General features: G+C 53.7%; 1 protein-coding gene across 3 annotated transcripts in view; it reads left to right on the top strand.

The window, feature by feature from the left end:
• Positions 1-15,518, top strand: part of SDK1 (sidekick cell adhesion molecule 1) — a 451,634-nt gene that overhangs the window by 233,397 nt on the left and 202,719 nt on the right. For all 3 annotated transcript variants that reach the window (XM_064478731.1, XM_064478730.1, XM_064478729.1), the window contains exons 5-6: positions 10,027-10,138; positions 10,771-10,961. In XM_064478731.1, coding sequence (XP_064334801.1) covers positions 10,027-10,138; positions 10,771-10,961 — 303 coding nt within the window. The remainder of the gene's footprint in view (positions 1-10,026; positions 10,139-10,770; positions 10,962-15,518) is intronic.

The raw sequence follows: 15,518 nt of genomic DNA, 5'->3' as shown, positions 1-15,518 counted from the left end.
AGCCACTGTGGAAAACAGTATGGAGTTTCCTCAAAAAACTAAAAACAGAACTGCCGTATGACCCAGCAGCTCCACTCCTGGCTGTGTATCTGAAAAAAACAAAAACATGATTTGAAAAGATGCATGCACCCCAATGTTCATAGCAGCATCATTTACAGTTGTCAAGATATGGAGGCAAGCTAAGTGCCCATCAACAGATGAGTGGATAAAGAAACTCCGAGATATAGATATATATGTATCTCATACATACATACAGTGGAATACTACTCAGCTGTTAAATGAAATTCTGCCATTTGCAGCAACATGGATGGACTTGGAGGGCATTACGCTGAGTGAAATAAGTAAGACAGAGAAAGACAAATACTGTATGAAATAGCTTAATGTGAAATCTAAAAATCATAACAAAAAAGCAGCAGACTCACAGATACAGAGAACAAACTAGTGCTTACCAGTGAGGAGGGGAGGGGAGCAGGACATAAAGATGGAGGGAGTGGGAGGTGCAGACTGCTGGGCATAAACAGGCTCAAGGATGTATGTACAACAGAAAATATGGCCAATGTTTTGTAATAACTGTAAATGGACAGTAACCTTTAAAAATTGTAAAAACAGTACAAAATACCTTTTAAAATAATAATAAATAAATGAAAACCGAGCGAAGATAAGAACAACATTTCTCCAAAGATAACACACAGGCAGCCAACAAACGCACGGAAGGATGGGCCACCTCACTGATCATTAGGGGAACGACAGCCAAATGGGATCCCACTTGCCAGGCACTAGGGTGGCTATTTTGAAAAGAACCTAAACAAAGGAAAAACAAGTGTTGGCGAGCACGTGGAGAAATTAGAACTCTTTTTGCATTGCTGGTGGGGATGTATAGTTGCACAGCCACCGTGGACAGTGGTATGGTGAGTCCTCAAAAAATTAAACACAGAGTTAGCATACGATTTAGACCCCAAAGAACTGAAAACAGAGGCTTGAACAGACATTCACACGCCCATGATCGTAGCAGCATCATTCACAGTAGCCAAAAGGTGGAAGCCACCAAGTGTTTATCAGTGGATGAGCGGATGAACAGAGCGTGATCCATCCACACAACGGGACATTAGTCACACTTAAAACAGGATGAGATTCTGACACGTGTTACAACGTAGGTGAACCCTGAAGACATTACACTGAGTGAAAGAAGCCTGTCACAGAAGAACAAATACCGTCCGATTCCGCTGACATGGGGCCCCCAGAGTAAGGTTCACAGAAGCCGAAGGCGGCATGTGGGCGGCGAGGGCTGGGGAGAAAGGAAGGAGGAGTGGCCGTTTAAGGGGGACAGAGTCTCAGTTTGGGAAGATGAAAGAATTCTGTAAAGGGATTGTAGTGATGGTCACACAACCATGTAAATTACTGCCACAGACCTGCACACTTAACAGTGGTTAAAAGGGGAAATTTCATATTATGTATATTTAACCACAGTTTTTAAAAAGTGTGCCACAGGTACCAAGAGGAAAGATCACTTTAACTGAGGGCCCAGGAAGCCTTCCTGGAGGAGGTGACCAGTTCCCTGGGATTTCAGGGGGCTGCAGAGGAGCAGCAGAGAGAGGTAGGTGAGAATGGAGAACACTGCTGCAGGCAGGGCGCTCAGGTCCGAGGAGGGCACAGCACACTGTCAGTGTGGCTCTTGTTCTCTAGGCGATGGCTTTCTGGTCATTACAGACAAGATCAGATGTGGCTGTGATTCCTCCATCCAAGTCCGCCAGCTGCAGGGGTGTTCTGCCTGCAGCTGTGCCAGCCTCTAAGTGCTTTACGTCTCATTTGAACTTCAAGAAAAATTTTTTTCCTTGGAAGTCTTCCAGCTGGGGGTGGAGGGGACTGAGGCTTCAAAGGCCCCCCCAAGGGGTCCTGTGGTTCCCCGCTGTCTTTGCTGATCGCCTCAGATGGGCACCACTGGCCGGGGGGCTTGGGCTCCACGCCCAGATTTGCATGTTTGGCAGAATTACTTACGGCCATTTCTCATTGAAGCCAAGAGTGACCTTGTGCCGAGGAACATTCTCAATAATTTCAGAGTGCCTTTGGAAAATTGACCTAACTTCGTGAAAAATACCCTTATTCCTCAGCCCCACGCAAACTGTATATGGTCCCAGTTTTTCTATTGGTTAGGGTTCTTCTACTATTAAACAGTAGATGATGTGTTTATGTGTTTAAATAAAATGCAGGTCATCACTCTTGTCTCTCGAATGAGCTGTTTGGATCACTCCTGCGTCCAGTCAGTGCGATCCTAGACCCACGCGCCTGGTCTGTGGTTTACCAGTTCACGCTCGTCCCCGAATAAACACATGCGGAAGCCTACTGTAGAGCCGCCTTTTATCACCTTCATTCTTCTCTGCCTGGTAGAAAGCTGATGAAAAGACATTTTTTGTCACGCTCCATTCGTTTCCAAATGTGCGAGTTTTCAAATATGTTATAAATGAGAAGAGAAGGGAACTGCCGGATTGTTTGTCAGACTGTCATAGTATTTTACTTATCGTCTCCTGTCAGTAGAGAAGTCCAGGAGTGTATTGAGATAAAAATGGAAGTTCATGTAAAGATAAAATTGTAAATGGGAGGTACTGCTGTATTTCTCCCATTTTTCTTTCCCTCCTCCTGTTGGACAGTAAACAAAAAGAAGTGAGTCCGCTGGCGCACACTCGTCTGGAGGGAACAACGTTTTTGTCCTCGGGGTTGCCTACACGTGCTGCCCCCCGCCCCAGGCACCCCTCACTGCCGCTCACTGCGCCGCCGTGACCGCTTCGAGGCTGTGACTGGGTTCCGGGGAATGAGCGATAAAGGACGGGGAGGTTTTCTCAGACACCGGCACACATGGCAGCGGACGATCCCAGACGTTTGCACGCCCACCGCCCCATCCGGGAGCCGGTGAGCAGGAACCGAAGAGGGAATTTGGGGAAAGAAAGAGGTGGGAGGCGCTTTCTGTTTCGTGATTGCGGTTTTTCCAGTCAGGAGAAGAGTCATGCTGCTCAGTTCATTTTTCACGATAAAGCGCATCTTCCAAGTGCCCAGGTTGTGCCTTGAGAAGCTCCCCTTTTGGAGTCTGGGGGGGGGTGACCTGGTCCGCCTGCGCCTACAGCCCTGTCACTGTAGCACATAGGAACACAAACACTGATAACCACTTCTCCGGGTCCTCGGGGGTGCCACATAATATGTACACGCACAGACACCTCCTGGTCTCGTCAGAAATACGTGCCCTGAAGGGTTCAGCTTTGTAGGAGTCGTGCTGTCAAGACGCCGGCTCCCCGTGGTGGGATCAGACACACCTGTTGAGATGCTTTTTCATAGGTTCTTTTTTGAAAGAAAGAAGGCTGCATCTTTTTAAATGAGTTGTTGAGATCTTTGGAAGGAGGAGTGTGGGGAAGTGTGTGCAGACCGCTCCCTCCCTCTGAGCCGTGAGCCGGGCTGCAGGCCTCCCCCAGGGTCCTCACTCCCAGCCCCACATGTCCAGCACACAGGCCCAAGCATCTTCGGGGTGTCTGTGGGGAGGGGTCCCTGGCAGAAGAGGAGGTGAAACCCCAGGGCAGAGCGGGGACTGAGGGCCTCCTCCCGCATCCACCACAGTGTTCACGCCTCCAGGTCCTGCGCCCTGTCTGCGTGCCAGGCTCTGTATGACGTGTGTCATGTACACATACATTCACACATCAAAAATGAGGGTCTGAAATGTGCACTCCTGTTTTCAGCGGCCCTGTGAGATGGACATCGTTCTGCAAATTAGGAAGATGAGGTTCAGAGGAGTAAAGTAACTTGCTTCCAGTTGGGAGCCAGGGCATCTCCACTGGATTCTAAACTCATTTCTCTTCCTAACTATACCTCTGAGCTGCTGGCCACGTGAGAACCTCATCTGGGGTAGTTGGGGGAGGGGAGAGGAGCTTGAAATGGAAGGGACCAAGGACTGGGGTGAGGCAGCTTCCAGGGGCCTGGCCGGTCCACATGTGCAGGTTGGAGCAGGTGAGAAGAAAGGGCTGGCAGGCAGCAGCAGGCACGTGAGCAGGGCCAGCACTGCCTGCGCGCAGGGTGGGGCTATCCCACGCACAGAGAGACGCGAGCCAGTAACTGGGACCTGGGAAGAGGCCTCGTTACAGGGACAAGAGTCGGGGAGGGGTGAGATCAGCTGCGACTTGGAGGGTGTTCACAGCCAGGCAAGTCACGTTCCTGGCTTCAGGCCTCAGGAACGATTCCAGACTCCACCCAGGGAAAGCGTGGGGCTCCGTGGAGGGGACCGGGAGGGGGGCCTGCAGGGACTAAGTGCTGAGTGTCCTTGTGTCTGGTGTGCGTGCTGGGGCACAGGGCCCTGTGGGACACATCCCCCTGGCAGCCCACACTGGACTTGGCCACCATGCTCAGAGCCCAGGAGAGCCCAGCCCAGCTGGCCAGGGCAGGAGCTGAGACCCCGGTGAGGGAGACTCTGTCTGGTCATCAGCCCACAGGCGTGGGCAGTTTGCCTTGCCTTTTTTTTTTTTTTTACTATGAAGAGAGAGAGAACTGGTTTTTACTCCTGCCTAGGAGCGTGACCCCGAACCAGTGGTCTCAGCCACAGGCCATCCTGCAGCACAGTGGACATCTGGCAGTGCCCAGGGCTGTTTGTTTACATTGCACCCCAGAGCTTATGTATCTTACAACTGGGAGTTTGTGTCTTCTGACCGCCTTCACCCATTTCTTCCTCCTCCCACTCCTCGCCTCTGCTAACCACCAGTCTGTTCTCTTGAGTTCCACTTTTTTGATGCCACATAGAAGTGAGGTCATACAGTATTTGTCTTGCTCTGACTTATGATAATAACTTGGCATAATACCTTCTGGGTCCATCCATGTTGTTGCAAATGGCAGAGTTTCCTTCTTTTTCATGGCTGAGTAATATTCCATTATGTGCATCTACCACACTTCCTTTGTCCATTCCTCTGCTGATGGACACAGGTTGTTTCCATGTCATTGGTGAATAATGCTGCAGTGAATGCGAGGATGTGGATATTTCTTGGAGACCCATCTGTTTCCTTCAGATATGCAGTTGACCCTTGAAAAACACGAGTTTGGACAGCATGGGCCCATTTTTTAAACAGTGCAAAACAGTTTTATTTGGATGCATAACAGTGAGGATTAGGGCCCTAGATGAAAAGGAAGGCAGTCTTCTGTCAAATGGACAAGATCAAGGTCCTTAAGTAGCTGACTCTAGGACTGGCTGGATGGGACAACCTGCCGTGTTGCTTCAGAGGCATCCAGTGGTAGTAAACATGACAGTAACTACACAGTCTGCACTCGGTGGCGCCTCAGATGTGGAACTGCATATATGGAGGAGCCACGTATACGGAGGGCCAGTGCAGTTACATGCGGATTTTCACCTGCTGGAGCGTCGACACTTTGTCACCCCCATGTTGCTCAGGGGTCAGCTGTGTACCCAGGAGTGGACTGGTGGGTCATATGGTAGTTCTATTTTTAATATGTAATTTTTGGAGGAATGGGCAGCTTTCCAAAGAGGTGGTAGTGTGGATAAGACATGTGAGAGAGCTTTGGGAGCAGAGAGGCAAAGACCGAGCGTGGAGGGGTGCCCAGGCCGCTGATGAGCCTTGAGACCTGTGAGAACCCCACCTACAACAGGCGCAGAACCAGATTCCCTTACCCCTGGCCCTCCCATCTCACAAACAGTAGCTCCCCTCTCGGCCCCAGTCCCACAGTCACCCCCAAGTCCAGTCCATCAGCAACTGTGTGCCTGTGCCTTTGAGAAAAGTCCCAGATCTGGTTCCCACCTCCATGCACGAATTACTTTGTCTTGCACGAGTGCCTGCCGTCACCTGGCTGGTCTCCCGTGTCCTCCTTTGCCCACTGCAGTCTCCAGAGTTTTTATTTTATTTTATTTTATTTTATTTTATTTTATTTTATTTTATTTCTCGCTCTTTTTTAAAATTGAAGTATGTATAGTCAGTTTACAATGTTGTGTCAATTCCTGGTGCACAGCATAATGTCTCATTCGTCTGTGTATATACATGTATTCCTTTTCACATTCTTTTTCATTATAAATTACTACTAGATATTAAATGTAGTTTCCTGTGCTATATACAATGGAATACTACTCAGCCATAAAAAGATTAGAATAAGGCCATTTCCAGAGTTTGGTTCTTTTAACACAAGGTCCTATCCTCTCCCCCCTCTGCCCTAGACCTTCCAGTGGCTTTCAGTTGTGCGCCGGCTGGTTCCTTCCCTCCAGGTCTCGCCCACCAGCTCCGGCCACTCCCACGGCTCCAACGCGCGGTCTGTGTGACTTGCTGGGTACCCTCAGGCTGCCCTCCCACCCAAGGCACTGTCTCGATCACAGGGAAGCGGGCTGTTTTCCAGTCATCCTACTTTATCTGCAGTAATTCCACCGCTTAGCATTTCAAGTGGGTTTGAATTTTTTCTTTCTGTTTGAGAGAGCTGATATTTAAATGCACTTTGTAATTAAATGTAAACCGGGCAACTTCTCCCTGCTCAGCCTCTTTGGTGGTTAAGGGGTTCACGCGGGGGAAACTGACGCGGACTGTGTGCCGTTCCCCTCGGCTGAGACCTTTGTCCCCCGGACCACAGAGCACTTGCCTCCGTGCCTTTGAAGCTACCTGGCGCCCAGGGGGCTGACCGCAGCCGGAACCCCCAACCACCTGCCCCCGCCTGGGAAGCGTGCCGCTGACAGAGCTACAGGAGAGTCTCAGAGGGAGGCGCTTGGGGGAGGAGCGTTCCAGCCAGCTTAATTTGGGGCTAACCGAGCACAGCCCAAGGTTTACGAGGAGGCGACGTCACGTGACGCCGGGCCTCAGTCTTCCCATCTACGAAAAGGCAATACTAACAGCTCCCTTAAGAGCTTGTTGCCAACGGGGCAACCCGTGTGAGGGTGAACATGCGGCGAAACGCTAAGTGGCCGGATGGGCGCTCGGTGAAGCCGTTTCCTTCCCTCTTTCCCGTTTGTTCTCAGTCTTCTCGGGAATAATTCTTAACACGTTGGCATGTGGTAGCTTTGAAATGGTTTTTCAATGTGGAACACTGAAGGAGAGGGCAGTTTTCCTGGTGGTGGTGGTAGTGGCTCATTATTATGGAATATTTATGAAAAATTAACCAACCATTGAGCATTTGTTGGGTGCCTGTTATATCTTAGATTCTGTGGGAACAGCAGAGATGAAGTGGTTGCTTTATTCTTTCAAAAATGCCCAGATAGTCTTCTTTGCATTTTTTCTCCTAAAAATTGAATGTAGGGGAAAAAATTGGTAGAAAAATCAGCTTGGCAGGTTAAAAATGCACACCCGCTACCTCCCCTCCCTTAAAAAAGGAGTAAAAGCCCCTAAAATGCGGTAAAGGAAGAAGAGACTCAGGCCCACGTGACACGGAGGGCGAGTGAGGGATGAGTGCAGAGTCTGTACGGAGGGCTTACGACCCCGGGGGACGCTCTCGGCGCGGGGACACCTGGCGCGGGCCTGGCCACAGAGGAGCGGTTCTGACACAGACCTCAACCCAGGGGTTAGTTAGTGCTTTGTGTCTGGAACGGTCTGCTTCCTGCCTCACACGGTGTGCAGAACACTCAGCGGCTGAAGTGAGCAGACAGACAGACAGACAGACAGCGAGGCAGGTGGGTTAGGGTTCTTCTCCACTGAGAATAAATGACTTCGGACCAAAGGCCTCTGCACTCCGGGGACCAGGGTCCCTTCGGAACAACACTGGGCTCCCCGCCTGACTGAAGCAAAGCTGCCAATTGCCGAGTTAAATGTTCCCATTTTGGGGGCACGGTCTGGGGGGTTCTGTTCCGTTTCCAGCCTCCTTGTGCTGTTTTTTTAGTCCATGTGCACGTGTGAATTTGCCTGAAATTTAAAAACAGGTTTGTCTTTAAGAAGCAAGTGTGCCAGCACTGTGTGATCTGATGAACACTGTCCTCGCCCCTGGGAGAGCTGGGTGCCGGGCACCTCCGTGAACTTTTACTGAAGTGTTGTTCGCGCAGTTTCCATAGAAAACGTGCAGGCCCTGCCGCCCCGAGACCTTGCTTCAGTCCTGCCGTCCTCATCTCCTTGAGTCAAGGTCCCTTTACCAGCACGTGTGTATGCTGGGTGTGTGGCAGACACACTCTTTTTAGGGCCTGTTACATTTTCTGCATCTCGTGTACCTACTTCTCCAACAGGTGTCACGTGTGATTCATGCGTCATGAGAAAGAACAGAGGAGTCGGGGTCCAGAGGCTGGGGGGGGGGGTGAGAACAGATGGACGTATACCAGCCAATATTAAGCTGGTCGCTCGACTTGTCCTGTTGACCCTGAGGGGTGAGGGGACTGGACCTCGGGTGATTGTGCGGGGTGAGTGTGCGATATAAATAAAAGTTACTGTTCCTCGTGAGTGTCCACGCCGAGCCGCTTCCTCTCCCCCCCCCCCCCGATGGGGCTGGGGGGTCGCACATCCCCCAGCGGCTGCAGATGCTGCTGCTCTGTCTCGGGCACGATCCAGTCCAGGCTGACCGGCCGGGGACCGTCCTCCGGGCCAGGGACAAGTGCTGAGCACGGGCTCCCCGTGCTGCGCGGGGGCAGAGCGGTGATTAGTGCCCAGTTAGCACCTTGCCGGTGCCCTCTGCGTGCTCCCCGCTGCTCTCCTTCGCTTCGCGGAACTATTTGCAAATATTAGCTTCTCAGGTCATTTCTCCTCATCAGCGACTTTCGCAGGTGACAGGCAGGCGTTCATCTGATTGGCATTCCGCCTTTGTTCTCCGTCCCCTCACGAGCGTGTCTGTTCTCCAGCATCTCCTGGGAAACCTGACGACTGGACCCACGAGCCCTGCACTTCTGCCAACGGAGAACGTTGCAGGGAAGCTCTCCAGGGAGCCCTGCGAGGTCAGGGGAGGTGAAGCCTGCCTCCTGCTTTCCAGGGACCTCCGGGTACCCGAGAACTGGCCTCACATTATGGAATCGATGTTTATAGGTTTAGAAAAATTGATTTGTTGGCTCTGCCTGCATCAAGCTTTTTTATTTTTTATTTTTAATTCACATGAACCTTTCATTCAAAACCATCACAGACGGCTTAGGCAGTGAAAGCCAGAACACAGAGCAGAGGCAACCTGGTATCAGTAAGCAGTCAGTCCCCCGTCTCCGTGCTGTCCTCCCCCGATGGCCCTGACTGCACTGCCGGCCAGGTGGGGCCTCCCAGAGTTGTTCCACTGCTCCCGGTGGTGGTGGGTCCCTTCAGTGCCAAGTTCTACAGCGAGCGTTTTGCATTTGCTGTGATGTCAATTCATTTTTATTTCCAGTCTCTTCCGTCTCCACCCTCTATTGAAATTCCTGATCTAGAAATGTTGGATCAGTCTTCATTTTCCATAAATAAACAGTAGTAACGTGCACTGTGGGTAGTTGATTTTAATATTACATGTATTTGCGAGAAAAGTGGCAAAAAATGTGTCATGGTATTTTTCTCCTCCCTTGTCACCAGAAGTATGAGCTAAATTATTTATAGTTTGAAACTCACACAACAGAGGTGGATTCAGGACGGTTAAGTTTCTTTCCTGGAAAGAACTGCGCACCTTGTTAACAGAACGTGTTTCCTCCGGGAGCCCACTCGGGCCCCAAGAGGAGACAAGCGTGCCTGAGAGAATGCCCGACGCGTGAAAACTTTGTGAGGTTGGGTGGATTTGAAAGTAGTGGGTAGACAGACTAGGTAACTCCGTGAGCAAACTCTTAGATCAATTAAAAAAAATAACAAAGCCAGCAAGCATTTTGGAAAATGCGCAGCAGTTGAATGCAGCAGGAGGCGCAGCAGGAGGCTCTGGGTGCTCTCGGGTTCCTGTCCGGACATCCGCTCCTGGGCTGTGGACTCCACCCCAGGCTCCTGCAGCCGGGCAGAGGCCTGGAGGACACTGAGGGCTCCCAGGGGGGCAGGTCGCTAAGACACTGGAGTCCTGTCCACGCGGCCTGACGGGATTCCTGTTTGTCACGCTTCCAGTCCTCAGACTTCCTGGTACCTTGGAGAGGAGTTCCACGGGCTTTTGTTTTCTCTGCCACAGGGGATGTCGGCGCTCCTGAAGCCACGGCCCCCGTCATCGTGGTCCCCCCGCGCAACAGGAGTGTGGTGGCCGGGTCCAGCGAGGCCACCTTGGAGTGTGTGGCCAGTGCCAGGTACGCCTGTGTGTGGTTTGCTCCTCTGTCTGGGGGGGTCCTGTTCCTCCAGCCGGGCGTGTGCGCAGCGTGCTCGGGAGGACAGGGACGCCGTGTGCAGACTTGTCCCCAAGCCCCGTTCTGCCGTGTCTGCGCTGACTACAGCATTTGCGCTGGAAAGCAGTGCTTTTCCACGCGGCGTGGGGCATGGTGGGGCGCCTTCTCCGAGATTCCCACCGAGGAGGGGAGAGGCCCTGGGGCGTCTGGCCGCAAAGGGAACAGTTACTCCTGTCCTCTGCGGTCCTGGGTGTTCTCGGCCCAGTTAGCGCCACCGTCACCTCCCAGGTAGCCGTGTCCCCGAGCAGTATTTATTTTCGACATTCTTTTCCTGAGCAAATGGAATCGTTAGCACTTATGGTCCATTGCTGCTGCAATTAGCTATCCTTGCTCAATAGCCCTTGAGCAGAATGCGTCGCGGATGCGCCATCGGGGAGGGAGCTCTGTCTGGATTGATTTTTAAATGTCTGTTGTTCAGCCCACCGCAGCTCCTGGTAGAATTAGCTTCGTCAAGCCCATGCTGAGTGCCTGAAATTATTACGATTGCCATCAACATGATCCACAGTCATGGATCCTAACACCCTTCCTCCTCACAGGCCTGTGGAGGAGCTGAGTGTGACCTGGAAGAGAAACGGGGTGACAGTCACCAGCGGGCTCCACAGCTTTGGGAGGCGCCTCACCGTCAGCAACCCGACCTCAGCGGACACTGGGCTGTACGTCTGCGAGGCGGCGCTGCGGGGGAGCGGCTTTCAGCCGGCCAGAGCCAGCGCCTTCCTCTCTATCATAGGTAACGCTCCCGCGGACCGCAGTGTGGTCTCCTGGGGGTGGGGGCAGCCCCAGCACCAGCCATGAAAACTACCTAGTTAACACCTGTATTTCACTGACTTAGCCTTTAATTCAGCAAATGGTGGTGTGGTTGAACTTACCTCCCAAATTCTGCCTTTTCTTCCTTCCCAAGAGTATAAATGCATTGAGTCAAACAGTCGATGTTTTGAAAATGTGCAAGAAACAGTCTGAAATTTTCCAGTTGTAGAGCTTGGGAAATAGAGTGCTGGCATCCGGGGCGTGTTGCCCAGCTTCCTGTGCTGGCCTTCCTGCCACAAGGCTTTCCTGTAACTCTCGTTTGGCTGTTGTGATCGGTGTTCAAAGATTAATCTGTTAGCACTAGTGTTTACTTTTTGACCCTGAAGGAAAGTCAGAAAGTCTTGAATGTTACCTTTCGGTAGACTAAGAAGTGAGAACAGAGATGCCCCTTAAACCAGGGAGAAGGAGGAGACCAAACAAGGCCCACGAGAGCCGCTCTAAGTGCTGGAAAGTATTGGTGTTCAGGAAGCGTGCATTGTCCAGTGACTCAGGGGACCTGCCGTCTGTTTTCAGATTATGATAAGATTGCATTAAATTGTGGGGCCAGGGCCTTTATTTCTGTCATTTTTTTCTGCTCCTGTAATACTTCCAGGCCTCTGACGCGGCTGCGATCACGACTGCAGTGACCTGTCTAGCAGAGTGGTGGCCACTGCAGATAAGAGCTGCCCTAGAGGGCGGTCGACTCCAGGAGGGGAATCTGTACTTTTGTCCCCTTCTCTTGGCAAGTAAGGGAGATTGGGACAGGAAAGATCACAGGCGCAGAAGCCCTTGGGGAGGTAGCTCCTTGCGGGACGTGTTCTGCAGTTTGCCATGTGGCCAGTTTCAAAAAGATAAAGCCTTGTGTTTTCATCAGAAATTAGCAAGTGAGAAGAAATACTGCATAAAAGGCACATGTCACATGCCTTTAAATCACTGGGAAGTGGTTCTGTGGCCTGAAAATGACTCTGTCAAATTCACGTGATGCGAGCCTGTCAGTCCCTCTGAAAGACGTGCACACATTTTAAAAGCATCAGAAGAAGCCGGTTTCGAGTCGCAAATCACTGTCGATTCTCCACTGGAGATCCGAGCTGGTTCTCAGCTGCCTCTCTCGCCCGTACTGAAGAGACATCAAGACGTGAATACGACCTTTCCGTGGGGGCGAGCTGCAGCTCTGTGAGCGCAGCACCTTACAGACTGAACCCAAATTAAAGCGGGTGACGTGTAAATCTCCGGCAGACAGGACTAAACCGTGTAAAAACATCCTAAGGTAGTTTAAATAAGAGAAGAAAATTTATCTCTCTGTAAACTGGAACTTGTGTTTCCATCATAATTCCTTTTTAAAAATATTTAAATCTATCACACGCACTTGGCTTTCGCATCTGCAGGTGAATTCCAGGGCCGACTGCGTCTGTCCTCCCCTGAGCTCCCTGTCCCCATGATCTGGCTTTTAAAGCTACACGAACGCACAGGCTTCTCTGTGGTGTTGATTTAAATCCCCTTATTCACGAGAACCTGCTGTGACAGGTGGGATTTTGTGGGTGCATCATCCTGGGAAAGCCTGGAGAGCCTCTGTCGATGCCGAGTGACATGGGGGATTAGGACCCCGAGCCCTGCGATCATGGATGGGGGTGTCCCAGGACACACGGTTGGCTTCCAGGTCACAGCGCGGTCCCCGGGGGACCGTGAGAAGGGCTGTGGGTGTGAGCACACAGATGCGAGACAGCAGACGCACCGGCTTCCCTTACCCTGGCTTTGCACTGTGGAGATGGGCGGGTGAGCTCAGCTGTTTACCCCCCCTGCCAACCTCCTGCCACGTTGCTTACTGTCTGAGGGTCAAACAGCACCCAGGGGCTGACTGGGCCAACATGGCACCTGCCAAAGGGCCCTCCCTACACAGGGACATGGCCCCCGGGGCTCGCCGTCCACCGTCTCCAGCACCTAATTCTCCACCTGCCCTACACGGAATTTGCTGCTGTTTTCTCAACCATCTTCTCCTGACCTGCCCGTCCAGTCCCTACACGATGACCTCCCACCCCCTACCCCTCACCGCACGCGGCAGGGCCGATGCCCGGCCTCCCAGCGCGACCCCCACCCCCCCAATGCCTGAGTGTCTGTTCCCTTCTGTTTCCTACCTCTTCTGGCAGCTGGGGTGACCACCAGGTGGGCTCAGATCTCTGGGGAGGCCCACCCAAGACTTTGACCATCACCTTTCAGACCCCAGAGCGCTCTGGGAGGAGTGGCCTCTCCCCCAGGCCCCAGCTCATCTGCTTGGTGGGTCCGCGTGTCCCTCAGGACTCCTCTCAGTTGTCCCCACTTGTTCTGTGACTCTCTCGGGCCTTCCACCCCGGAGAGGAGTGACACTGTCCCCGCTGCTCCCCTTCAGGGAGGGGACGCGCTGGCAGGTCAGGGATGCTCCGCGCGTAGCGGGATGGGCTCTGGAGGCAGGACGGGGTCAGGTTCTTACGGCACCAACCTCCGCGGGCCCCGGAGGCCACACGTGTGAACGTCCATACTGCAGAAAGGGACTCCAGTCGGATGGTGAGGACTGTCTGAAGCGGTGTGGGTCACAGAGGACTGGAGTGGCAGCCTTGGGAGCTGTCGGTGGGACCCTGATGACACGTCGCACTGTCTTAGTTATCTACCAGCGATGGTTGCCTGACGCGTCCCCCACGTGGGCCCGCTGCCCCTGCAGCCTGGGCAGCCCGCCGTCCGCGGAGGCAGCGCTCCTCTCTCGGGGTGAACAAAGCGACAAGCCTCTCACCAGTGCTGCGGTGGGACCCAGCGGGTCCGACCCCGCCCGGGCCACGGGTCTGGTCCCACGCAGAGCACAGCCTGCACACGCGTGTCCTGCTCGCGGGCGCGTCCTGTGACCCGCTGCCTCCTTCCCTCCCGCCCAGACCCCCGGTGGGCAGAGTGACGACTGTGCAGAGCTTTCTGTCTGTCTCAAGTCTCTTCTGACTTTTTATACACTCATCACTTGGAAACTCCCATCTCTTATGCTATTAAAACAGCAAGTGACATCTCTCAGCTGATACCAACACCGCTCTCGAGAAGTTGCTCTCCCGGAGCTGAGCACCTCTTACAAGCTTGTTCCCGACACGGGTTCCTCCCTCCCTCCCTCGTTCTCTTCCTTCCCGCTCCCAGTCTTTACAGGGGCGATCACTGAGGCCCCCACCGTTCCGGGAGTGCTTACTGGGGCTGCGTGTTGGACGCCGTGCCGGGCCCTCGGGCAGGGAGGGGAGGGTGGTCCCCGGCACCGAGCTTGTGTGGAGGACGGCCCCTTGGCTCCACGGTTCAGCACAGCAAGTGCGGGGCCCCGGGCCGTGCAGGGCCCCCGGGCCGTGCGGGGCAGGGCTCTCCCAGAATCGCGGGAGAGGGGCCCCCACAGCAGCTCAGGCCGGAGGAGAACCCTGCAGGGAGCACAGCCCTCTCCTCATGGAGCTTCCCGGCCTACCTGCTGAGGATGAACCTAAGATGTCTTTTTTTTAATGATTTTCACGTACGACCCATATCAGAAGCACCCAAGCTCAGTTACTGGTGTCTCACCGCGACGGTGGAGCTTACCCGGGTGGCTTCTTATCACTGAGTGAAGCTCAGAAAGTAGAGACGTGGCAGAGCTGTTCCTGGAAAAAAAGTAAATTCGTGGGCGGCAAACCCCAGACGCTGCTGGATGGCCGACTTCTGGACGCAGCCTGGGCGGCTCCCGGTGCCCCGAGGGGAGCAGGGGCGCCGTGCAGGGAGCTCTCCCACAGGCCGTCCGCTCTCCAGGCCCCTCCAGCCCTGCCTCCCCTGCTGCCCCACCTGTCCTTCCCGCGCGGGCATGGCACGTGGGGGCACAAAGCGGAGGTGCCGGCCGGGGTGGGAGGGAGGAGGGCCTGCAAGACGAGTGAGACGTCTGTCTCTCCGCCCCTACGGGAGTGTAGGGTCCCCGGGGCTTTGGTGATGTCCTCCACGGGTTCTCTGGGAGGTGGTTTCCAAGTGTCTTCTCTGAAATTGTGCCGGGGGCTAAAAACAGATGACCAAGGCAAGTTCTTCCCTGGAGAAGCCACCAGTGTGGCAGGGAGACCAACGTGGGGGCAGACGACGCAGATGTGGGTCCTCGGCACCGAGGGGCCCGTGGCAGTGCAGACCCAGCCCGAGGAGCCGGGCGGCTCTGCGGGAGAAGGGATATGAGGACGGGATTTGAAGATGGAGCCCGAATTCGCTCACAGGGCAGGTGGAGAAGGACGCTCCTCGCGGAGGAACTCAGACAAGCGGACGGCCGTCGTGTCGCTCTCGTGCAGAACAACACCAGCTCAACAGCTGGAAGCGACCAGGTGTCCCAAGGCTGACAGTGAAGCTGTGCCGGGCCGGGCACTCACCTGGAGGCTCTGGGAGACTCCACCCTGCTCCGTCAGTGGCTGGCAGTTCATGTGGCCGCGGACCAGGGTCCCCTCTGCTCTTGGCCGTTGGCTGGGTCATGGCCGGGTTCTCGAGACCTCAGCATCCCCATTACAGCCTC

This window comes from Camelus dromedarius, chromosome 24 (genome assembly GCF_036321535.1).
Source record: "Camelus dromedarius isolate mCamDro1 chromosome 24, mCamDro1.pat, whole genome shotgun sequence".
In the NCBI taxonomy this organism is placed as follows: Eukaryota; Metazoa; Chordata; class Mammalia; order Artiodactyla; family Camelidae; genus Camelus; species Camelus dromedarius.
This window is presented reverse-complemented; position numbering and strand designations above follow the sequence as displayed.